The sequence below is a fragment of the Narcine bancroftii genome, chromosome 10 (genome assembly GCF_036971445.1).
Source record: "Narcine bancroftii isolate sNarBan1 chromosome 10, sNarBan1.hap1, whole genome shotgun sequence".
Classification (NCBI taxonomy): domain Eukaryota; kingdom Metazoa; phylum Chordata; class Chondrichthyes; order Torpediniformes; family Narcinidae; genus Narcine; species Narcine bancroftii.
In genome coordinates this window covers 25,263,593-25,290,294 of record NC_091478.1, presented here as the reverse complement: position 1 = coordinate 25,290,294, position 26,702 = coordinate 25,263,593, and the positions used below count along the sequence as shown (strand labels likewise).

The window sequence follows — 26,702 nt, the reverse complement described above, 5'->3', positions numbered from 1 at the left end:
ATCTGTAAGGACTCTGTGACTGTGTGGGTTTCCCTGTTTCCTCCCACCTTTCACAACATATGGGCTGGGGTTGGGGTGGGGTGGGGGGGGTGGGTGGATTTGTAAGTTAATTGGGTGTACTTGGGTTGGACATGATCGTGGGATGGAAGGGCCTGTTACCATGCTGTATGTCTAAAAAAAATTTAATTAAAAAAGCTATTGAATGACATTCAAAGAAGCAGCTTCCACTGCTTTCCTGAGCAATGAATTCCACAGATTCACCACCCTCTGCGAGAAGCAGTTCCTCCTCATCTCTGTCATAAATCCACTCCCCCGAATCCTGAGGCTGTGTCCCCTACTTCTAGTCTCACCTCCCAATGGAAACAACGTTCCTGCCTCTACCTTATCTATCCTCCATTTTGCATTTCTAAGAGATCCCCTCTCATTCTTCTTAATTCCAGCAAGTTTTAGTCTCAGGGCGGTCACTCCCTTCATAGGGTAACTCTGGAATCAACCTGGTGAATCTCCACTGCACTGCCTCCAAAGCCAGTACATCTTTTCTCAAGCAAGGAGAGCAGAGCTGCACGCAGTGCTCCTAGAACACCCATGATGGGCTGAAGGGCATATTGCTATGCCACTCTGGGCTGACGGATAGACAGAAAGGGCAGAGAAGGTTATGGTCCAAGTGCAGGAAAATGGGACCCACCCAGAATGCCAACTTGGTCAGCAGGGAAGAGTTGGGCTGAAGGGTTGTGCCTTTGCCCATGTCCTGTCCACTGCTGCAAAAAATATATTCAGAGATTCAGCTCCCAGCTTTGAGGATTCCAGATTGAGCACAGATCCTGTGGATGGTTTATTCACTGTGTTCTGGTGGTTGGGAGGGGGTGGAGGGGAAGGAATGATCACCATGTTGGCTGGCAACGGGGTTGTCCTGATCAAGAAGGATGTCAGAGGGATGAAGGAAGAGAGGTGACTCAATCGAGGTAGTTAAGATTTTGAGGGACTTAGATAAGATGGACAGCCAGCACTCTTTTCCTGAGGTGACAATTGCCAACACTAGAGGATATCTGTACAAGGTGAGGGGAGGAAGGAACATTTCAGGGTAGTTTCTCCCCCCCCCATAGAGTTGTGGGTTTCTGCAATGTATTGCTGGGGGCGGTGGTGGAAGCTGGTAAAATAGGGACATTTAAAAATCTTGGAGACAGGCACATGGATGCAAGAAAAAAAAGGATTAGGGAAGACTAATATTGTTGTGGAGTTAAACAAAAAGTCTGCAGATACTGGGGTCGAGTGCAATGATGGAGAAACTCAGCAGGTCACGCAGCGTCTAGAGGAAGTGAAAGGTAACCAATCGTTTGGGAATTTCTGGATGAAAGGCTCAGGCCTGAAACATTGGTTACCCTTCAAGTCTTCTTTTTTTATACGAAATACAATACAATGAAAAGGGAATGAAACTGAAGTGTGTGTGTGTGTGTGTGTGTGTGTGTGTGTGTGTGTGTGTGTGTGTGTGTGTGTGTGTGTGTGTGTGTGTGTGTGTGCCAAACAGACTTTTCCCCTTCACTGCAATGGGTGGGAGGAAAAAAATTCCAAAGTATTATATAAAAACCCAACTCACTTACTCTTATTAAAAAGATTAAAAACCAAAAAATATCTGTGAGCATCTTATCCTGAGGGTTACATATATTTTGTAGTTTTTGGTTCCTACAGTTAATCAAAAAACAAAGGTAAGACTATTTCTCATCCAGAAGGGTAAATACATCTAATCACATTAAAATCATTTACATGATCTGAAAGTAAGACATAAAAGGTCGCCGTGTATCTTCAAATTTCACTGATGAATCAAAATTTATTCCAAACTTAACAGGACATTATGAGAGAACCATTGATACAATGTTGGGAGGACTAGTCTTTCCATTTGAATAAGATGGCTCTTCCAGCCAACAATGTAGAGAAGGCCACAGCCTGTTGAAGAAGTACAGAAGAACTCCCCGAGTCTGGGTCAAGAACCCCAAAATTTATTGGATTGGGTCATAGCTCCACCTGGATTATAGTTGAAAAGATGTTAAAAATATCTTTCTAATAGTTTTCTAAGGATAGACAAGACTAAAATGTGTGTCAATACAGCAATATCAGATTTGCATCTGTCACAAACAGGATTGATATTAGAAAAAATACTAGCCAATTTACCTTTGGACATGTGAACATGATGCACCACTTTGAATTGGATTAATGAATTAGACTTCAATTCTTATTGATGCTGTGTGACCTGCTGAGTTTCTCCAGCATGTTTGTGTATTAGATTGTTGTAGAGTAGGCTTACATAGGTCGACGCAACATTTGTGAGCTAAAGGCCCTGTACTGTGCGGGTATGTTCTAAGTAATGTCAGTGGGAGTCTTTTCCTACCTGTTGGAGTTGGGAACTCTCCCTCCAGTGTCCTGATGTTCCAGGACAGGTCCGGGTCTTCCGTTGTTCTGGATGGCGGGTTCTCCTGGGACGTGGTCTTGTCGATGTGCCAGGTCTGGTCCCAGTCGAGCTCCCGTGCCCTGCGCTGCAGCCACTGTGGTGAGGAGCCCTGCTCGGAATCCCCTTCCCCCTCCAACGGAGGGCCAGGCATGTCCACTGGCCTGGGAGGGCACCTGGGGTGGTAAGGTTCAGGTCTGCGTGGTGGGGGAAGGGGTGCAGGCCTGGAGGGGCGAAGGGAGATAGTGGGGGAGAAGGGGCGGGGAGGGGCTGGCCTAGCAGGGAGGGGAGCCGCCCCAGATGTCTGGCCAGAACCCCTGGCCACGTCCTGCTCAGTGTGGAAGTCAGAGATGGAGAAATGGCGGCGAACTGGCTGGGCAACCTCTGACCTGGTCACTGGGATGCTGCGGCCAAACTCCTCAATCTGCTCTGACCACTTGGTGTCCAGGTCGCCTCTGGCGATGGGAGTCTTGTTCTCAGCCAATGGCACTGGGATCCATCCATTGCTCTGCATCACCGTGCCTGGAGACTCCGTGAAAAATGAGGAGCCACTCGTCCTCCCCTCTGACCCTTGCTGACCCCAGGAGCCCCACCCCTCTGATCCCTGCTGATCCCGGGAGCCATGCCCTTCTGACCCCTGCTGACCTCGGGAGTCCCTCCCCTCTGACCCCTGCTGACCCCAGGAGTCTCTTTCCTTTGACTCCAGCTGACCGCAGGAGCCCCACCCCTTTGATCCCTGCTGATCCCGGGAGTCCCGCCCTTCTGACCCTTGATGACTTCGGGAGTCCCTCCCCTCTGACCCCTGATGACTCCAGGAGTCCCTTTCCTCTGACCCCTGCTGACCCCTGTACTCTGGTCCCTCTGATCCCTGCTGATCCCGGGAGCCCTGCCCCTCCGACCCCTGCTGACCTTGGGAGTCCCACCTCTCTGACCTCTGCTGACCCCAGGAGTCCCTCCCCTCTGACCCCTGCTGACCCCAGGAGTCTTTTTCCTCTGACTCCTGCTGACCCCAGGAGCCCCACCCCTCTGATCCCTGCTGCTCCCGGGAACTCTGCCCCTCCGAACCCTGATGACCTCGGGAGTCCCTCCCCTCTGACCCCTGCTGACCCCAGGAGTCCCTCCTCTCTGACCCCTGCTGACCCCTGTAGTCCGACCCCTCTGATTCCTGCTGACCCCAGGAGCCCCGTCCATCTGATGTTTTAGCCAGGACCTCAGGACCTTCAGCCACCGCTGGCAGGGACGGGAGACAGGGTACAGTGGCTGGCCTGAGACCCAAGGGATGGGCAGGCAAACTGGAAGGACCCCTGCCATCACAGGGGTTCAGGGTCATCACCTCCAACCCTCCCAGTTGGGAGCCTCCCTTCTCCCTGCAGTCCACACCATCAGTTTTGTCCTGGTCCTCCAAAATGACCCCAGCACTCTCCAACTGGACGAAGCGGATGGGGAAGACCCCGGCCCTGCCTCTCAGTGTCCCCTGGAGCCAGCCATCCTCCAGAGTGCCCGTGATCCTGATCCGATCCCCCTTGGCAAAGTCCAACTCCTCGGCTTCCAAAGCATGGAAGTCATACATGGCCATGCCATAGAGACCAGGCCCAGTGGATTCCTCAAGGTCCTCAGCCACCTCCACCTCCACTGGCCCCTCCGCCTCCACCTCCACTGGCCCCTCCGCCTCCCCCTCATGGACCCTGGCCCCAGCCTCGGGGCTCTGCAAGGGCCCCATCAGCTCAACAAATCCCTCGGGAAAGATGCCCCTCCTACCCCCGAGCTCGCCCTCGAACCAGCCAGGCTCCGGCAACCCAACAATGGTGATGACATCTCCCTCATTGAAGTCCAGCTCCTCAGGCAGCTGGGCAGACAGCCCCATCAGGGCCCGAGCCCTGCCCAGGCCGTAATGGGGCAGTTCGCCCAGGGCCTTGAGGGACAGCTCACGTGCCCTGGAGGAGAGGCGCAGCTCCCTGGCACAGGAGGAGGGGAAAAGGCCGCTCGTGCCCCAGTAGGTACGGCCACGGTGCCACGTCCCATCCAGGGGGCCTTCGACCACAATGACGTCACCTGCAGGATAATGGGAGAGAGGTGGAAGGGAAGGTGGAAGGGAAAGGGGGAAAGTGGCAGAGGGGACAGTGAGGGGGAATGGGGGAGACAGAGTGGGGGGGGGGAAAGAGGGGGCCGGGGAATGAAATAGGGAGGGCAGTGAAGAGCAGGGGTGGCAGAGAAGGGGAGAAGGCAATGAGAAAATGGCAGGTACAGAGATTAGAAGGAAGGAGAGGATAAGGCAGGGCCAGTGAGTGGTGGAGTGGGCGGTGCGGAAGATAGAGAGGCAGGGGTTAGGCAGAGGGATGGGGCTCACATAGGAGATGGAGGGGAGGGGAGGGAGACAAAGTAACCAGGAAGCATTGAGGAGAGAAGGGCAGTGAAAGAAATAGTTCAAAAGCAGGGGCAGAATCAGAAAATGGGGCAGGGGGGAGACCAGGGGCATTAAGGAGAGGAACAGAGGAGGCAGTAAAAGTGAAAGAACAGGTGGGGAAGGAGTGAAAAGGGGGGGGGGGGGTGGGGTGGCAAGAGGAAAGAAAAGAGGGAGACATTAGTACTAAACCCTCAGCATCAATTTAAATGGTTAATCTGTCCACACTGATTTCCCAGCCAATCCCACCTTCCCACACACTCTGTGGGATGTGGGCCCATTGTCCACATCTCAGTAAAGCCACCATCTCTAAAGCTTTCCCTTCATACCTGGTGTAGATCCTTGGAAATGACGAGCTCTCAAGCACATCAACTTCTCTTGCATAACATTTGTGCAAAAAATAACATCCCAATGTTATTTTCTTCTCGCCTTATGATGTGGGTGGACATTTATCCCATAAGCCTACGGCAGGTCTCGGAGACATCCTAACACCCCCACTTCCTCCCCAATCCTTTGTTAAGTGTTTTTAAATCACTTCCACGGCGGATGAAAAGGGCGGCACGGTTTGCGCCAGCGACCCAGATTCAAAAACGCCGCTGTCCGTGAGGAGTTTGAACATTCTTCCCATTGACCTGCGTGGGTTTCCTCCAGGTGGTCCGGTTTCCTCCCGGTGGTCCGGTTTCCTCCCACACTGCTAAAATGTAGGTTAATTGGGTAGTGCAGGTTTCAATGGCCAGAATTGGTATAAACTCTACATACATATATAAAGTCCCACCCTTATCCCCTCCACCCACCTTCCCCCCTCAGAATATACCAAAAGGAAAAAAGAATTTGGAGAATGTCAAGAAAATATATAAAATCTTAATACTAATAATAATAGAGATGGGGCTGGGGGTTATCAACAGGACGGGCTTCCAGAGAGTTCTTCAAATTTTCAAACCAACATATTGTAAATAAGGGCTCCATATTTCCACCCAAAATTGATATTTATTTTGTAAATTATTTCTTCTCAAGTGGAATACGTAGTTCAGCGTGCCATCACTCTGTATCTGATTTTCAGTTAATGGCTATGCACTTCCTAGAAACAGCTAAACAAGTCATAAAAGCCAAGGATGTGCAAAATCATTGAGGACCCCTTCCACCCTACACACAGCATCGTTCAGCCACTCCCGTCGGGGAAGAGATACAGGAGTATCAGAGCCAGCACCACCAGGCTGAGGAACAGCTTCTTCCCACGGGGAGTGAGAATGCTGAACGACCAAAAGAACCGCTCACACTAACTGTTCAAGGCACTCATAATCCTGAGTCAATATTTATTTATATATATGAATATTATGTGCTTATGTTTGGTTCTGTGTCTGCATGTTTGGCACCGAAGACCGGAAAACGCTGTTTCGTCAGGTTGTACAATTGTCATTTGATTCCACAAGTGTAATCAGATATATTGCCTTGAAATGGAATCGTGTTTGGCACAGAACACTGGCTGAACAGCCTGTTCCTGTGTTGTACAGTTCTATGTTCCAAGTCAAAGAGTGTAAGGTGTAGTGTGGCAAAGACAAAGTAAGGGTATAGAGCCAAGAAAATAACACAAGGACACCATCCTTTACCAATGAGGAGTTCATTTAAGGGTCTGATAATAGCAAGAAAGAAAATGAATCCAGAGGTTCCAGTTTTCAATCTCATGTACCTCCTGACCGACAGGAGTAGGAGAGAAGAAATTTTAGACAATTTACAAGACGGCAGATTGAACGTTTTTGTGAAACAAATTTGGGATCGACAGATAATAGATTTTTAATATGGGATACATTAAAGGCATACTTATGAGGACAAATCATTTCATTTACAAAAAAGATTAAAAGAAAATTTAATGTAGAAATAAATAAGGTGGAGAAAGAAATAGGGGAATTAGAAAAAAAATATCAGAGAACAGGGGAACAGGATAAATACAGAATAATGGAAAATAAAAAATTCAATACAAAATTTTGCAAACATGAAGAATAGAGAAGACAATATTAAACAACACAGAAATACTACGAATTAGGAGAAGGGGCACATAAAGTATTCTCATGGCAAGTGAAGGCTGAAGAATCAGCAAGAGCTATCAATGCTATACAGAAAGAAAATGATACAGTTACATATAATCAGAAAGAGATAAAATAAATATTTAAATGATTTTATAAAAATTTACATAAATCTGACTCGCCAGGAGATGAGGCTGAAATAGAGAAATTGCTGGATGGTGTGGGACTCCCAAAGTTGTATGATGAGGACAGACAGGAATTAGATTTACATTTTACTAGGGAGGAAATTGAAAAAGCATTAGGAACTCTTCAGCTAACAAAGCTCCGGGCAAGGATGGATTCCCGACTGAAATTCAAGATTTGCTAATGCCTTTATTCATGAATGTAATAGAGCGAGCAGTAGAAACTCAGACCCTATAAGATTCCTTCTCAATGGCAATAATTACTGTACTGCCAAAATAGAATAGAGACTCTTTAAAAACTTGTTCTTACTGACTAATATCTCTTTTAAATGCAGACTACAAAATAATAGCAAAAGCACTGGTGAGCAGGCTGGGACAGTATTTACCTAAATTAATAAAGACATAAAGGATTTGTTAAGGGTAGACAAGCATGAAATAACCTGGCACGATTATTTAACATAATATATTTAGCTCAATCAAGGAAGGACCCCAATATAGTAGTATCACTAGATGCAGAAAAAGCATTTGATAGACTCGAATGGCCTTTCTTGTTTAAAACATTGGAAAAGTTAGCTTTTGGATGAGGATTTATTAATTGAATCAGGGCATTATATCAAAAAACACAAGCAAAAATAATAACCAATAGTCAAACATCAGGAATGTTTCCGTTGAGTCGATAGAGTAGCCAAGGCTGCCCCCTCTCTCCGGCATTATTTGTTATGGCGAAATGATTAGGGGCAATCCTGAAATTAAAGGCTTTGAGGTCGGGCGAGTCCAACACAAAATTAGTTGTTTGCTGATGTTGTATATGACCGAACCCGAAAGGTCAATGCAGGAAATTTTAACAAAATATGGAAGAGCATTAGGATATAATATAAATATTGATAAAAGTGAAACTTTACCATCAACAAATCATGACGACGAATGTTTTAAAGTGAATAGTATTCTTAAATGGAAAAATGAAGAGATTAAATACTTGGGAATTATGCTCGATAACAACCTGAATAACTTATACAAGTTGAATTACTCCCCTTTGCTGGTGAAAATCGAAAAAGACTGACAAGAATGGAAGGACCTGCCCCTAAAGTTAATAGGGAAAGTTAATTGTATTAAAATGATTATGCCAAAGATTCAATATTTGTTCCAATCAATACCAATATATTTACCAAACAATGGTTTACTAAGAAAGTACCTAGAACAGCATTAGAAAAATTGAAGCAGGATTATAAATTAGGGGGATTGAGGCTTCCAGATTTAAAAAAGAAAATTATCTGGCTTCACAATTGGGATTTTTGGCATTTTTCTTTGAAAATGATTCACCAAAATGGGTGCATTTGGAACTGCATGAGATGGATGAAACATTGTTGAAAGATTTCATCTATAGATGGAATTGGAAATTAATTAAGAGAAAGACCTCAAACCCTATATTGATTCATGGGATAAAGGTCTGGCAATATATTAATGACAATATAGGAAAGAAAACTGGAATATTTGTAAGATCTCCACTCGGTAATAATCCGATGTTGCCTGTGATAATGGGAAATAGGATTTTAAATATATGGTCACAGAAAGGGATTTGCTACATTGCTGACTGCTACAAAGACGGGGTTTTAATGTCATTTGAACAAATGAAATAAATTTATGGTGTTCCAAATGGCACTTTTCTTTGTTATTTACAACTAAGGGCTTTTCTAAGAGATACTTGGGGAAATGTGTCATATGTCAATTGGAGCGTACATTATGAATATGTAGAATGCCTAAATTTATTATGTCCTGCAAATGGATAGGAAAAAGTCTGGAATACATAGGTCGAGAGAACAATGGGAAGCAGATCTGGCAGTGAACATATTGGAACAATCCTGGGCTGAATGGTGTAAAGATGGGGTAACTTCGATTATCAAAGTGAGGTATCGTTTGATGCAATATAATTTATTGCATCAATTATATTTGACTCTGCAAAGATTGCACCAATCAAAACCAGAAATATCAGACAGCTGTTTTCAATGTGAAATAGAGGAAGGAACATTTCTTCAATCAGTGTGGTCATGTATCAAGGTCATTCTTTCTGGCAAGAAGTGTCGGAAATCTTAACTAAAATTACTGGAGTTAATTTTCCTGGTAACCCGGAATTGGGGAATTTTATAGATATTTGTAATCATCTTACAGAGTATCAAATATTGACTAAGATTGCACTGACAATAGCCAAGAAATGTGTGCCAGTCACATGGAAGTCAAATACACCGATCTCTTTGGCAAGATGGATATCAGAAATGGACAGTTGTATCCCTATGGAAAAGGTCACTATTAATTTGCAAAACAAACATGATACATTCCTCAAGACCTGGCAACCATATTTAAATTATATTGGTACACAAGTATAAATTACTGTTGTAAATTTATGATATTCCCTTGATTTTATACTATTTAATTTTTTTTAGTAAAATAGACTGTAAGCTCCAGTGGTGGATGGAAAGACCCTGTAGTCATCTATTTTCTTTAAGGGGAAGGGAGTAATTGGGGGGGGGCCTTGAATGTTTATTGCTTGGAAATTTTATTTTTCTGTTTGATATTTGTTACAAATATTTATGAAAATTTGTAGTATTATTTTTAAAGGATTTTTATTTTGTGTGTAAAAATAATCTGTTTTACTATATTTATGCAAAAGATGTACATTTGATATGTGTTTGAAAAGCAAAATAAAATAGTCCCAAAAAAAAGTACATACCTAATCCTCCAATTTGCAGGTGGTCTCAGTCTGGCAGTGCATGAGAAAATGGACAGAGATGTCAGCAAGCGAATGGCATGGAGAACTGAAATGAGTGGCCCCTGGGAGATCCACGCTATTATGGTGGACAGAGCGAAGTCACTCATATCCCAGTCTGTGCCCATTCTCTTTGACATAGAGGCCACACGGGAGCACCAGATGCACTGGATCAGTGTTTCTCAACCTTTTTCTTTCCACTCACATACCACTCTAAGTATTCTCTATGCCAATAGGTGCTCTCTGGTTAGTAAGAGATTACTTGAGGTGGTATGTGAGTGGAAAGAAAAAGTTGAAAACCACTGTTTTAATCGTACCTAATGGACTCGTTATGTGCACGGTTTCATAGCTCCAAGGGAAATGGGCCAATGACCATTTTTCTCAAGCAAAATATTTCAGTAACAATCAGGTCGAGAGCAGTGATACTCAACCTTCCCTTCCCACTCACATACCACCTTAAGCAATCCCTTACTAATCACAGAGCATCGATGGCACAGAGATTACTTAAAGTGGGATGTGAGTGGAAAGGGTTGAGGACCATTGCTTTTAGTTTTCTTAATTAACATCAGCACATCACATACCAACACACCCTGAACCTTTCACATCTTCATTTTATTTAACTACAGATCGTTTTGTTTTTTTTTTATATTCTTCTTTTTCGGTGTCATGGAAATATTGTGGTACTTCAACACATTGTTGTTGGTGCATCTTATGTCCCTGTGTGGCTGCAGTAAGAATGTCAGTGCATCTGTACATTCTACATGTGTACGTGACAATAAGCTCTTGTACATTTCACAGTGCTGGAATCTTCCACCATTTAATTCTAATGACATGCCACGGAAGAAGGCTCTTCTGGTCCATGAAACCTGTGCCACCCATTAACCTACCAGCCCTGTAGGTTTTTGGAGGGGTGGAGGAAACTGCACCCAAAAGAATCCCACGCAGGCCATGGGGAGAAGGTACAAACTCTTTTCAGTTACGGGGGATTTGGACCCAGGTCGGTGGTGTTGTAATAGCCCTGCGTTAACCGTCAGACAACAGTCTTTTGTCTTTCTTGCAAGAGTGGTCATGATTACATCTTCCCACACTATACTCCATGTGCCAGATTTATGCCCACTCACTTCACCCAAATTATTCAAGATTACAGCTCAGGGACCTCAAGACGCATGGGTTACGCAGGAGGTGAGGGGCATATTAACTACACCACGTGATTGTCATGGACAGAGGTCAGAGGGGAAGGCAAAGCCCTATAGGGGGGCGTCTAAAAGCATCTGAAAGGACACTGTGTCCTTTCACAGACAGTGGCATGAGGCTCCCATTACACATTCAGCATTATCATAATAAACAAAGAGGTCTCCTTGTCGAATCAAAAACTTCTCAGCATCTGTGTGACAGGACACATGCCCATGAATCACACTAGCACATGCTCCACATACATGATTCTCTGACGCACTTCTTCCTTCCTGCCCTCGTACCTTCAGGAGGCCGGCAGGCTCAGCATTTTACAACCGTGCCTCAAGGTTGGGGCGGGGGTCCCGCAGGTTAGAGGCCGATGTTTCCTGTGCACCGCTGAGGGAGAGCAGCATCGTTGGAGGTACCCCAGACTGATAAATCCCGTCCAACCCTCGGGCGGACAGGTCACAAGACACCACTATGGAGCTGTGAGCTCTGTTCTCCTTCCTTTTCCCTTTGTCCTCTTTCCCTTAGCTCTCCACCCACTTTCCTCTTCATTTACAGAGATATTCCCCTTCCCCCTGCTTGCTGGTCTGCCCTCACTCCCTTATCCACCTATTATCTCCTCCCTGTGGGACTGTGGCTCCCCACCCCACCTCACTATTTTGATTAAGCGCCTGCCTACATTTTGCTCATAGCTTGATAAAGAGCTCAAGGCCAAAATGTTGGCTATGTATCTTTATCTTTGCTACATGAAGTACACTGTTTGACCTGTTGAGTTTCTCCAGCATCGTGTTTTTACTTCAACCACAGTGTCTGCAGACTATTACTGTAGACGCTGCCTCCTATAGGGCACTGTGAGATCTGCTGAGGTTCTTTCTGCATTTTAACTATGATCCCAGCTTCTGCAGACTTTCATGTTAAACTCCCTCTTTCCAAAAGAGTTCAGATTCTCAAGCCTCCTCTTGTGACACGAATCATCGACTGCTCCAAAACAACAAACTGCACTCGTAGGATTACTATAAATATTTATTATCGATCTTTTGTGATCGCCCCCCCACCACTTTTAATTTGTTTACTGTTCTAGATTCTCTTTACAGGTGCAGTAAAATCCCCGTTATTCGGAATTTAAGCAACCAGCAAAAAAAAAACTGCAGAAAATAAGTAGGTAAAACTTTCCCAAGTTTAAAATTGGCACCCCCTAGTGGTCAGTTCACCAACCACACAACACGCAAACTCCAGCAACTGACATATACATTTATCTAGCATCTACTGGATCCCCAGAGGTGCCGGATACGGAGGGTTTTTATTGTACCTGTTCATCTCCAGCAATTAAGAATTTCGGGTTCATCGGGTACACTGTACAATATGCGTGACAAAGCTGTTCTGGAGTTTGTTCCCGAGAGGATTTCAAAGTCATTGAACAAATTTGTGTCGAAGTCACCAATATCCTGACACCCTGGGGTGCTCAGAGACCAAAATATTTCCACACTCACCACGTTTGAGGGGCAGTTCGGAGGCAGCCGTGGGACGGAAATCGTTGGTACAGACGCACAACTTCTCGCCCAGCTTGGTGTTGGGGACATAGACGGGCTCCACAAAACTGCTGGGGAATTGCCCTGTTGGGTGGTTGATGAGGAGATGGGAGAGAAAGGGGAAAGGAAGGGGGGAGGGGAAGATGTGGAGGAGAGAGAGAGAGAAGAGAGACCATGATATTCAAATTCCAAAGGCCTTACAAAGAACAGGCAGCATGCAAGACCAGGATTACAATCTGTTAGTGAAATGTCCTTGCCTCAAAGGTCAAGGGACAGGTCAGTCCAGGGAATCCCAGATCAAACACCGAGCCAGGATCTCTCCACGTTTTCCTTTCCACCCAGCGACGGGACTGGAGTGTTTCATGATCTCAACTGGTCACACCAGGTTCTTGGAGCATTACGGAAACTGGGCAATGATTCGATGATCGGAGAGCTGTGCAGCACAGAAGCAGGTCCTTTGGCCCATCTCATCCACACTGAAGAAGCTGCCCACTTGAACTAACCCCAGCCTGCTTTCCTCCCATATCCCTCCAAATCTTCCCCATCTGGGCACCTGCCTAAATGTCTTTTAAATGCCATAACTGTACTGCCATCTCTGGCAGCTCATATCACATTCCCAGCACCCTCTTGTGTGAAAAATGCCCCTCAGGTCCCCTGATAAATCCACCCCCAACCCCCATCCCTCCCTGCCACCACAAATTTTAAGAAAATACCATTGCTGTGCCATAGAACATTATAAACAAAAAAACAGGCCCCTTCAACACCTCTAGTCTATGCAGAACCATTTTCTGCCTCATTCACTGACCTGCACCGAGTCTATAGCCCTCCATCCACGTACCTGTCCAAATTTCTCTTAAAATTGAGTTCACGTTCAACACTTCAGCTGGCAGCTTGTCCCACACTCCCACCCCTCTCTGTGTGAAGTTCCCTCAGTTTTATAAACATTCCCCCACCTCCCCCCACCCCCCCACTTCAGCCTCCTACACTCCAGGGAGAAAGGTCCCAGTCTATCCAGCCTCTCCTTGTAACCTGAGCCCTCAGTTGGAGGGCGTCTCTATGAGGACTGGGAACTCGAAAGGGGCTCTGATGCTGCCGCATGCTGTGGGCTTTGGAGGTCCACTCATAAGAGCAAGAGGGTCATCGAGGCTCTGAGATCCATCACTATTCTTTGAATGAGCGGCCGACTGGGTTGCTTTAACTCCGTGGTGCTGTGTTGGCCACAGCCCATGTACACGGGTGCTGAGGGGAAGGATTTAAAGGGGGAAGGATTTAAAGGGGGAAGGATTTAAAGGGGGAAGGATTTAAAGGGGGAAGGATTTAAAGGGGGAAGGATTTAAAGGGGGGAAGGATTTAAAGGGGGGAAGGATTTAAAGGGGGGAAGGATTTAAAGGGGGGAAGGATTTAAAGGGGGGAAGGATTTAAAGGGGGGAAGGATTTAAAGGGGGGAAGGATTTAAAGGGGGGAAGGATTTAAAGGGGGAAGGATTTAAAGGGGGAAGGATTTAAAGGGGGAAGGATTTAAAGGGGGAAGGATTTAAAGGGGGAAGGATTTAAAGGGGGAAGGATTTAAAGGGGGAAAGATTTAAAGGGGGAAAGACCATCTGGTCTCCTGTGTCCATCCTAAATAAAAAAATGCAGAAGGTGTAGCCACCTGCTTACCTGTAACTCCATCTTTCTTTCCCAGCAGCCAGAACTCGTCAACCACGCTCAGCACCTCGATGACATCTCCCCCGAATATGGGCAGCTCCTCGGAGACGCTGGGGCAGAACTCAAAGACGGCTCGCACCAAGGACCCTGGCTCCATCCCTGCTGCAGGGGCAGAAAAATTCCTGTCACAGCCCTGGCAGATGTCACCCCGAGATGCTGCCTCCCTCCCCCCAGGCTACCGTACCAACGGGTGTAGCTCAGAGGCAAGGGGTAAGTGAGGTTTGACCGAAACACTCACGAGGTTGGTTGGTTTGTTCAAGGCGGCTACCAGTTCCCATCTTGACAAAAGGGGTGGCATGGTTAGTGCGAACCTATTATAGCCTTGGCGATGTCTGTGAGGAGTTTGTACATTCCCTCCGTGCCCTGTGTGGGTTTCCCCCGGATGATCCGGTTTCCTCCCAACCTCTAAAATGTTCAGGGTTGTAAGTTAACTTGGGTTTAAATGGTCAGAATCAGCTTCTTCCGTGCTGTAAATAAAAAAAATCTTCACAGGAGCACAATTGAGAGTGTCCTGTCTGACTGCATTATTGTGTGGGCCGGTAGCTGCAAAGCAAAGGACCAGAAGTCAACACAGAGGATCATTAAAACAGCCGAGAGGATCACTAGGGTCTCCCTTTCCTCTGTAGGGGGCGCAGTCTAAAGGGGGCTCAGGAATTCTAGAAGACACTTTTAAGTTCAAGCTTAAGATTATCATACAATTGTATAAGTACAACTGAATGAACCAGAGTTCTTCAGTCCTCTGTGTAAAAACATGCAAACACACATACAGACCGAGCGCACATATTTACAAGCAGCACATATATTAAATTAAATAGTCAAATTATAGTAGATTCTCAATAAGATTGTATGAGCAGATCATCAGTATTTTGGCAGTCTCACTGCCCGTGGGAAGAAGGCGTTTCTCAGCCTGATGGTTTTGGCTCTGATACTCCTATATCTCTTTCCCGAAGGGAGTAGCTGGAAGATGCAGGATGTGGAATGGTAGGGGTCCTTAAGAATTTTGGGAGTCCTCTTCAGACAACAATCCTGGGAGATCATGCTGGTGGAGGAGGGGGGGTGGTGAAGGGCGACCTCAGTGATCCTCCCTGCCACACTTGTTGTCCTGTGATTTGACCTCCAATCCATTTCTCTGCAGCAACCATACCACACTGTGATGCAGGTGGCCAGGACGCTGCCGATAGAGCTCCTGTAGAAGGTTGGCACGACAGTGCCTGATAGCCTTGCTTGTTTCAGTCTTTTCAGGAAGTGCAGTCGCTGTTGCACCTTCCTGACAAGTGAGGATATGTTGACTGTCCACAATAGGTCACTAGTAAGTGAAATCCAGAAACTTAATACTCTCCACTCTCACCACCACAGACTTGTTGATGTGTAGTGGTGAGTGGTCGTCCCTGGTTCTGAAATCCATAATCATCTCCTTTGTCTTGTCCACATTGAGACTTGAGTTGTTGCTCTCGCACCATTTCACGAGATTTTCCACCTCTTCTCTTAAGTTGCTAATGAGGCCAATGACTGTTGTGTCATCTGCAAACTTAAAGACTATTGGAGCTGGAGCTGGATCTGGGGATGCAGATGTGGGTCAGTAGCATGAACAGGAGCAGCCTGAGCACACAGGCCTGAGGTGCGCCAGTGCTCAGCGTGACGGTGCTCAACATTCTGCTACAGACCCAGACAGACTGTGGTCTTTCAGTTAGAAAGTCCAGAATCCAGTTACAGAGAAGGGTGTTGAGTCCCAGCGAGGACAGCTTCTTCACTGGGGAATGATCGTATTAAACACCAATGAGTTAATGAACAGCAGCCTGATGTATGAGGTATTGTTTCCATCCAGCACACAGCATCTTTAACTCACTACCCTCAAGAAGGTGGTGGTACTGGAGCATCAAAACAGGACAGCCAGGCTGGGAAATAGCTTCTTCCCACAGACTGAGATCGATGAGCAGTATCCTGTAACCAAGTAAATCATCCCAAAATGTTTTTATATACAGGTTTTCCCCCGCTATTCAAAAGTAGAGTGTTCCTATGAAATCTTTCATAAGCTGAAATGGTGCAAAGTGAAGATGCAATTACCGTTAATTTATATGGGAAAAATTTTTGAGCGTTCCCAGACCCAAAAAAATAACCATTACTGGATTCCGACTAAAAGAGACCATTTGCTACTAGCAGAACCAATTGTAACTTCACCAGCTTTTAAGTTTCTTTCTCTCTGCGTGTCAATAGTATGAACAGTGGACACAGGCAAGTTCAACGCATGCACAATGTCTTTGTTTCGTTCACCACAATCGAAATGCTTAATTATGTCCAGTTTTATGCTAAGTGCAACACCCTTACGGGCTCTCTTAGGCTTTTCTGACACCTTAGGACATCTTGCTAAAGGATGCACAAAATAAATCGAGATAAAGTGCAGATGCTCACAGATACCGTTCAAAGCTTGATGCGGAGGGCAATTCCCTGGGAAGGGGCTTGGCAGCGCCACTCTCGCTGTTTGGGGTATGCGCCGCCGCTAAAATGGCTCGCTGCAAAACAAACGCTAAACACCATTTTTGCTTTTTTTTCAGCTAGCGAAATAGGTGTTTCGTAAAAGCGAAGTGGTGTAAAGCAAACTTTCGAAAAGCAGGGGAGATAACTATTTATTTGGATAATTAATGTGATCTTTAAGCGTTATGTACTGCATACTTTTGTGCATGCACCATGGTCTGTACACTGTTTCCTTGGGTTATACATGTATAATCGGATGATTATAAACTTGAATTTGAAGTCATCCCCTCCAAATGTTCTCCAGTCTGTCTTGTGATGAGGTGGTTGACACCAAGAGAGGTTGGACCATTGGGGCCTTTACTCATTAAGAACATGCAAGTCACCCGGGGACCTGACAGGGTAGATGTGGAGGATGCACGAAAAATGTCGGATACTGGAATTTGAAGCAAAATGCTGGAGAAACTCGGCAGATCGAGCAGCATTTCTGGGTGAAATAGTCTGGTTGACATTTCGGAACACTTCAAGACCTAGAGCATAGAGGAGAGATAGCCAATAGAATGGGGACAGGGTGGGAGGGTCTGGTCGGAAGGAAGGGAAGATGATGGCAGAATTTGAACTCAGAGAAACAGAGGAAACACAGGAGATGGCTCTGCAGATGAGCACAGCAGAGGCGAATCCACTTTCCTTCCAAGACGTCCTGGAATGCAAGCCCTCATCTTGAGAGCAGATGAGGCAGATAGACTGGAAGAAAGGGATAGGATCCTTAATGGAAATGGGGGAGGGATGACCACAAGACATAGGAGCCATTCAGCCCATCATGTCTGCGTCGCCATTTAAATGAGCTGATTCATTTTCCCACTCAGCCCCACTGCCCGGCCTTCTCCCCATAACCTTTGATGTCCTGGCTAATCAATAACCTATCAATCTCTGCCTTAAATACACCCTATGACTTGGCCTCCACAATCACCCATGGCAACAAATTCCACAGATTTATCATCCACTGCTGAAAGAAATTCCTCTGCATCTCTGTTCTAACCGGACGTCCTTCAATCCTGAAGTTCTGCCCTCTTTTCCTAGATGCTCCCACCTTGGGAAACCACCTTTTTACATCTACTCTGTCCATTCCTATAGTTGAGGTACCTGTGGAAGTAAGAGGGTTTGCAGTAAATGCCAGTGTATACTTGTCCCAAGCTCCAGAAAGGGGAGAGAAGTGTCAGAAATTGTCCACATCAATTTCAGAGAGAACTGGAAATTAGTCGCAAATCCCAAACTCTCATCCCATCCTGTCCCCTTTACACACTCAGCCTCAAACCATTGAACATTACAGCAGAAAAAACAAGCCTTTCCATCCTTCGAGATTGTGCTGAACTTTTATTCTGCCTGGCCCCACTGACCTGCACCAGTCCATAGCCCTCCATACCCCTCCCATCCATGTACCTGTCCAATTTTGTCTTAAATGTTAAAATTGAGCCCTTGTTCACCACTTCAGCTGGGAGCTCATTCCACACTCCCACCACTCTCTGAGTGAATATATTTCACCTGATGTTCTCCCCTTTCACCCTTAATCCATTTCCTCTAGATTGCATCTCACCTACCCTCAGTGGAAAAAGCCTACTTTGATTTACTCTATCTACACTCCTCATAATTTTACATACCTCAATCAAATCTCCCCTCATTCTTCTATGTTCCAGGGAATAAAGTCCTCACCTGTTTAACCTTTCCCTGCAACTCAGTTCCTGAAGTCCCGGTAACATACTAGCAAATCTTCTCTGCACTCTTTCAATCTCATTGATAACTTTCCTGTAATTAGATGTCCTAATCTGCACACAATATTCTGAATTTAGCCTTACCAATGTCCTGTAGTAAATACTTTGATTTATGAAGGCCAACGTGCTTAAAGCTCTCTTTACAAGTGACCCGAGACCACTTTCAGGGAATTATCTATCTCCATTCCTAAATCCCTCTGTTGTACTGAACTGCTTAGTGCCCTTGATGAAGGGACTTGATCAGAAACATCAACTGTTCTTTTTCTCCATAGGAAACCTCCTTACTCCTCCCCTCCTTGAGAGAACAGGAACTCCTCACCCCTCCCTCCCAGGAGAACACAAACCTCTCCACCTCTAACTCACTGAGAACACGAACCCCCCCCCCCCCGGACCCCTCCCTCCCTCCCTGGAAGAGCATGAACCCCCTCACCCACCACTCCTTCCCTCCCACTTCCCCCCTCTTTGCAGCAGGAACCCACATACCTCTTCCCCGCCAGTGTTGGGACAGCGGTGGGTAATATTCCTCTGGACCAGGACCTCCCCAGAAAAACTAGCTTATCCGTGTGGCTCTCCAATATAGCTGCTTCGAAAGATTTTGGCAGAGCTTTCACAGGATGGAACCAGCTTAGTGTCTCCAGCGAAGATTAGCAGGACATGCCGGGATTAGGACAACATTTAGGAGAGTGCCCCAACAGGCCTCCCCAACTTCTACAAGGAAGGATTTGGCAGCACTTCCCACAATGGGACTCCGGACTCCGGACATGCCAACATTCCCATCACTCCAATGACAGTCTCGCTGAGAATCCCAGGCAGGAAACCTCGCTCCACTGTCACCACTCCTAACTCTTTCCCCTCAGCGGTACATTGTTCTGCAGACACACAGAACAATGAGGGTCAGTGGGAGGGTTCAGTCTACAGATCTAAACACACACAGCTTCCCGAAGCAAATCCTGGCAGAAGCTCCCCTGTGAACCTCTCAGTAAAATGTCCTTCCTGATGTTGTTATGTATTTAACTGACTTATTTCTTGCTTTCCCACAACCCTAACAGTTTTCAGAGTTTCTCTCTGTCAACCATATTCTCGCTCTCATGCACCCACATAGAAACACGCAGAGAAACACATGGCCGCAGAGAGACACATGGCTGCAGAGAGACACATGGCTGCAGAGAGACACGTACAGAAATAAATGATGGCAGAGACACATACAGAAACAAACAGTGGCAGAGAGAGACACGTACAGAAGCATCAAAATGAAATTTCCAATATTTTGCAACCATGAAGGGCCTTTCAGAATGTCAACCCTTCCCTCCCAGAAGGACAAGAGTTCTCAGCTGCACTGACCTAATTTACAGGGTCTCGGCCCCACAGACGCTAGCAATCGCAGACGATCCAAAGAGGTGCCCCAACTAACTCCAAGACAGGGGCTGGGACTGCTTGATGAACCACTTATGACGTTAGGGTTCACCTTGTAGGATGGAATGGCCTGCATAGCTGGTGTGTATCTGTTTCTAACTTCTCTTGGAATTGCTTCTTTGCTGTTAACATAGCCTTCGGTAGGTCGAACTAGGTCTTCCCATAGAGTTCAGGATCTTCCCATAGAGTTCTGGATCGCCGGCCTTTAATGCCTTTGACCTCACCCTGAGCAGGCTAAAAATTCTTTAGTTCATCCACGGCTTTTGGTTTGCGTACTCTCGATATGTATGCATGGGCACGTACCCCTCCACACAGGCCCTAATGAAGTCGGTGACAACTGGTATATTCAAATCTGAGGATGAATCCTTGAATGTGGCCCAGTCCTCCAATTCAATCAAGTCAGAAGCTCCTGGCTAAAGTCAATCTGACCACCAAACAACGACGAGCACATGCAACCCAGCAACGGCCACCAACCCACCCGCACTCTGCCGGCTATCCCACAAGCAACTAATTGAGAGATCTTGCCATAAAAGTAAAAACACAATGCTGGAGCAACTCAGCAGGTCAGTGTATTTTTTGTAGCAGAGATGAAGACACACAATCGACGTTTCAGACTCGAGCCGTTCATCAAGGTATGGAAAAATGTTGCCAGGCGCCCCTTGAGACACTTGTCAGCCCCACCAATTTACTGTATGCCTGCTATGTCTGTTTGTAAGTCTGCTTTTCTTTTGCACCAAGGACCAGAGAACGCGGCTTCATCAGGTTGTACTTGAGCAATCAGGTGACAATAAATTTGACTTAAGGAGAGTGGGTTTCTTTTGTCAAGAACAGTTGTGTATTTTGCTTGAGGTGTATACGTAGATACACGTGTAAATCTCCGAGAGGCTCACCACGATCCCAGGCGATCAATAAATGCTGGAACCATCCTGAGAATGAATTATTTAATGCAGAATATGCGACTGAGATTGAAACAGGAGGGAGAGAGCAAAGATATCTGAAATCCTGATCCATGTTTTAGATTTTCCATGATCTCCTTGTTGCTAAGCAGCAGGAGTGTGTTTAGCTTCATATAATTCAAACCATATTGACACAGGCCCTTGCCAATCTAACACTGGCCCAGGGCACGCAATCTCCTAGACGGACTCAGTGCTGCCCCCCCCCCCCCCTCGCTGGGAGGTCACCAGTGGTTTGTGGCTTGATCCAAATCACTCCTCCCCCACCCCCGCCACTCTGATTGAACAGAGGGTGCGGCTGTCCCTCAGGAGGAGATGGAACAACTTGCTTTAGGTGGGAGGGGCACATCCAACACTCTTCTGTTCAGAACCAAGACAACGCAGTGAACAGCGAGGAAGGCTTTCAAAGTCCTGGACCAGCTGGAAAAGTGGGCTGCAAAACGGCAGACTGAATTTAATGCAGACAAGTTTGAGGTGCTGCATTTGGGTAGGGCAGACACAGTTCCTGAGGAGTGCAGTAGGACAGAGGGATCTGGAAGATGGAAACACAATTCCCTGAAAGTGGCGTCACAGGTAGATAGGGTTATAAAGAGAGTTTTTGGCACATTGGCTTTCATAAATCAAAGTATTGTGAACAGGAATTCGGATGTTATGGTAAAGTTGGATAAGACATTGGAGGAGACCCAGAGGAATTCCTTTTTCAATCAGACGGTGGTCTGTATCTTGAATGAGCTGCCAGTGGAACTTTAGAAGTGGGTACAATTAGCAGCATTTAGAGAAGATATGGATAGGAAGGGATTGGAAAGACCAAATACAGCCAAGCAGGTCTTCGCCATGAGGTAAAGATATATTACTGTCATTTGGGACCCAAGCCTTTCCTTAAGGTACAAGCGAAACACAGGAAGGTGTCTGAATAAAGACTGGAGCGAGAAAAGGGGGAGAAATCCAGACCAAAAGCCACTCATGGCTGGGGAAGCAAGTCTGGGAAGCATATGGTCGTAGAGCTTGAGAGCAGTCAGGGAGTGCAAATGGGGAGCAGTGAGGGAGGCTCTCACACAACTCCCTTCAAAGAAAGGAGGAGAACTTCTGTAGTCCTTTATGACTCACTGAAGATACCAACATGGACAAGTTGGGCTGAAGGCCTGTTTCGTGCTACATAACAATGACCTGGAGGAACCTCACATGGGCTTGATCCTGACTTCGGGTGCTGTCTGTGTGGAGGTTGCACGTGACTATGTTATTCCCCTCCAACACCCCCCTCCCCTCCCCCTCCAACCCCTTTGGTTTCCTCCAATCTCCCACATAAGATGCTTGTGTCTGATTGCCACAGGCTACATGAATTGAAGGGCGGAGTTAATCACCATGCAAGGAGCAGGGAAGTAGGAGATGGGATTAATGAGGTTGCTATGCTGCGAGTCAGCACACACCTGATGGGATGAATGGGCTCCTGTATGGCCATCACAAGGTGGGGAAGGAGAAGTGCGACACCTTGCTTTCCCCCCCACCCCCTAACCTCCACACCTTACAAGGTCAGAGCAGCCTGACGTACCCTGCTTGACCAAGATCCTTGATCCCACCCTGGGGTGGCTGCAGGAGCTGGGAGACGATGCTTTGGATGGTAGGAGTTGGGGGAAATTGTTTGGGGAGGGTAGGGGGTTTCACTGGTCTCCACCTGTTACAAGGATGGACATCTCACCTGCAATCAAGATTAGATTAACCTACATACAATATTACAACACAATATAGGCCCTTCAGCCTTGATGCAGTGCCGACCTATATAATCCTACCAAAAATATACCTACACCCTTCCTACATCGTAACCCTCTAGTTTTCTTCCATGTGCCTTTCTCTTAAATGCCCCTAATGTTTCAGCCTCCCCCACAGTCCCCGGAAAGGCATTCCAGGCACCCACAACTCTGTGTAAAACATTTATCCCTGATGTTTCCCCTAAACTTTGTACATACATTCCCTGGTATTTGCTACTCCCACCCTGGGAAAAAGGCACTGGCCTTATACCTCTCAGAATCTTTAGATCTCTGCAGATGAGGCTGCATTGCAATTGGTTCTTCTCAACACCAGAGGTCACATGGACACACCAGAGTCGGCTCACCACCCCTCCCCCCCACCCCCCCACCAAGCCGGATGCAGTATAAAGCCCACCGCGTGGACCAATTTGCTTCCTTTTCCCCTTTGAATGAACCCCGAGCTCCATTTCAGGTTGTGAGCTGTGGCTGACGCTGGAGAACCAGTTGCAAGGTGTGTGGGGTAAAGGGTGTGGGCTATTGAGGGGCATACATAGAACATTACAGCACAGACAAAGTAACCAAATTTATGGTTAAATCAATGCAGGAAATGCAACTTTTGGAGATATGGAGGAGACAACACCCAAAGGAGAAGGAATACTCATATTATTCGAGTAGACATAAAACATACTCAAGGATTGACCTGTTCCTGTTGTCAGCCCATATCCAAGGGAGAGTTAGGAAAACGGAAGATAAAGCTAGATTGTTATCGGATCACTCACCCCTGTTATTAGCAATAGAACTGGAGGACATCCCACCAAGAACATATAGATGGAGATTAAACTCCATGCTACTTAAAAGACAGGAATTTAGAGAATTTATTAAGTGCCAAATTAAAATGTACTTTGAAATAAATACGGAATCAGTGAAAGACAAATTTATATTACGGGATGCAATGAAAGCCTTCATTAGAGGGCAGGTAATAAGTTATGTAACTAAGATGAAGAAGGACTACAATCAGGAAATAGAACAGCTGGAAAGGGAAATAGTAAGTACAGAAAAAGAACTAGCAACAAGGGAAGATACAGCAAAAATAAGAGAATTGGCGGACAAAAATATAAAATACAAAAACACTACAAACATACAAGGTGGAGAAGAACATAATGAAAATAAAGCAGAAGTATTACAAGCTAGGAGAAAAAACGCACAAAATACTGGCTTGGCAGCTTAAAACAGAACAAGCTAAAAGAACGGTATTGGCATCAAGGAAAAAGGACAAACAAATAACAAAACCCAACAGAGATCAATGAAAACTTTAAGGAATTCTACGAGCAATTATACCGAACTGAGAACGAAGGGAAAGAAGACAAAATAGATGAGTTTCTAGCTAAAATTTAACTACCAAAATTGCAAGAAGAGGAGCAAAACAAATTGATAAAACCATTTGAAATAGAGGAGATACAAGATATATTAAAAAAGCTACCGAACAATAAAATGCCTGGGTAGAACAGACTCACAATAGAATTCTATAAAACATTTAAAGAGTTACTAATTCCTCCTCTCCTGGAAGTAATGAACCAGATTGAAGAAACACAAAACATGCCAGATTCATGTAAAACAGCAATAATTACAGTAATATCAAAGACAGGAAAGATCCACTGACACCAGAATCGTATAGACCAATATCTCTACTTAACTCAGATTATAAAATAATAGCAAAACTATTAACAAACAGATTGGCCGACTGTGTACCAAAAATAGTAAAACAAGATCAAACAGGATTTATTAAGAAAAGTCGAACAATGGACAATCTCTGTAAGTTCATTAACAATCCATGTAGTACAAGGAAATAAGATGCCAACAGTAGCTGTTGCTTTAGATGCAGAGAAAGCCTTTGACAGAGTAGAATGGAATTATTTATTCAAAGTATTACGGAGGTTTAACCTTCCAGAGAAATATATTAATTGGATTACAGCATTATATAAGGGACCATTGGCAAAGGTGACAGTAAATGGATATATATCGAACCAATTTAAATTAAGCAGGTCAACTAGGCAGGGATGTCCACCATCTACCTCACTATTCGATTTAGCAATAGAACCATTGGCAGAACTGATAAGAGCAGAAAATAAAAAAGGGATAAAAATAAAAGAGAAGGAATATAAAATCAGTCTATTTGCAGATGACATCATAGTATACTTAACGGAACCAGAATTATCAATAAAAGAATTACATAAGAAATTGAAGGAATATGGAGAAATATCGGGTACAAGATCAACGCAAATAAAAGTGAAGTGATGCCAATGAATAATGCGGATATCTCAAAGTTTAAAAAAGAATCACCATTTAAATGGCAAACACAAGCAATCCTACACCTAGGTATTAGACTAGATATAATCTAGGCCATCTATACTTATTAAATTATCAGCATTAATGAACAAATTACAAGATGACTTAGAACATTGGAAAGATTTACCACTAACTCTGATAGGAAGGGTAAATTGCATTAAAATGAATATCTTCCCAAGGATCCAATACCTATTTCAATCATTACCAATTTCCTTAACAGAGAAATTCTTCAATGAGTTAAAGAAAATAATAAGGAAATTCTTATGGAAAGGGGGGAACCCGAGGATAGCGCTAGATAAATTAACAGAATGGTACAAACAAGGGGGTTTGCAGCTACCAAACTTTAAGAATTATTATAGAGCAGCACAATTAAGATACCTATCAGATTTTTATCAAACAAGGGAAAAACCAGACTGGACCAGGATAGAGCTAGATAAAATAGGGGAGAAGGTACCGGAACATATACTTTAAAAGTGGGATGAAAAACTGGTGCAACATAGAAGTTCACCAGTACTGCACCATCTGCTCAACATTTGGAAGAAGATTCAAGTAGAAAGGAAAAAAACAAATTACCAACTACCAAAATTATTATTGACGCAAAATCAACTAATCCCTTTCACAATAGATAACTTTTCCTTTAGAGGATGGGAGAGAAAAGGGATGAAAAGAATAAAAAATTGTTTTTTGGGAAATAATTTATTATCATTTGAACAAATGAAGTAGAAATATGGAATAATTCACGGTACAATGTTTGCATATCACCAAATGAAAACCTACTTAAAGGACAAATTGGGAAGCAGACTGAGGTGACCAGAAGGAAGCAGCTTTGAATATGTGATTACAGACACAATGATAATTAAAAGATTTATAACAAAAATGTACATCAAACTGCAAGAGAAAGAGAGCGATGAAATAAGCTGTAAACCCAAACAAAAGTGGGAACAAGATCTAAATGTAAAGATAACAAATGAAAAATGGGAAAAGCTATGCTCCGGAACTATGAGAAATACAATAAACACGAGGTTACGCATGATACAATATAATTGGTTACACAGGTTATATATCATGCCCCAAAAGTTAAATAAATGGGACCCAACATTATCAGATAGATGTTTTTGCTGCAAGAAGGAAACAGGAACACATGCAATTTGGGCACGTGAGAAAGTGGAAAAGTTTTGGGAAGATCTAAATCAGGTATTAAATAAAATCTCAAAAAGCAACATACCAAAAAATCCAGAGATCTTTCTTCTAAGTAATATAAGAAGTAAAGAACTAGGCCTCGATTTGGATGAAGCACAAAAAAGATTTATTATGATAGCCTTAGCTGAAGCAAAAAAAATGTATAACGTCAACCTGGAAATCAGAAGAGATCCTGAGAGTACAGCAATGGTACATTGAAATGAATAAATGTATTCCATTGGAAAAAAATAACATACAATTAAAAAAATAAAGTTACAGGATTCAAACAAATTTGGGATCCGTACATGGAACACAGCAGAGAGGGCCTACCGCGGACCTCCACCCCCTAAAATGATAGAATGAGAAGAAGATGAAATGAACTGACCCAGTGTGTAAAAGTAGATGACAAAATTTTCTTATTTATTTTCATTGTGTGATGACATTGTTTAATGGGTTTATTGTATTGTATATGTTGAATGTTTAATGTTGGGAGGGAGGGAAGGGTGGGGGGGAAAAGGGGAGAAAATGACACTATATATTCAAGAGGGAAATGTTTGTGTGTATTTTGGTTAATATGGTTCATAGTGTGAAAAATAAAAAAAATTTAAA

At 44.7% G+C, this 26,702-nt stretch overlaps 1 protein-coding gene across 5 annotated transcripts in view; it reads right to left on the bottom strand.

Moving 5' to 3' along the window:
* The window catches only part of dnmbp (dynamin binding protein), a 124,109-nt gene that overhangs the window by 73,519 nt on the left and 23,888 nt on the right, over positions 1-26,702 (bottom strand). For 4 of the 5 annotated variants that reach the window (XM_069900241.1, XM_069900245.1, XM_069900244.1 and 1 more), the window contains exons 2-4: positions 14,172-14,321; positions 12,475-12,597; positions 2,384-4,492 (exon numbers count right to left, since the gene is read on the bottom strand). In XM_069900241.1, the coding sequence (XP_069756342.1) occupies positions 2,384-4,492; positions 12,475-12,597; positions 14,172-14,316 (2,377 nt within the window). In that variant the 5' untranslated portion in view covers positions 14,317-14,321. The remainder of the gene's footprint in view (positions 1-2,383; positions 4,493-12,474; positions 12,598-14,171; positions 14,322-26,702) is intronic. The other variant, XM_069900242.1, reaches the window with a different exon arrangement.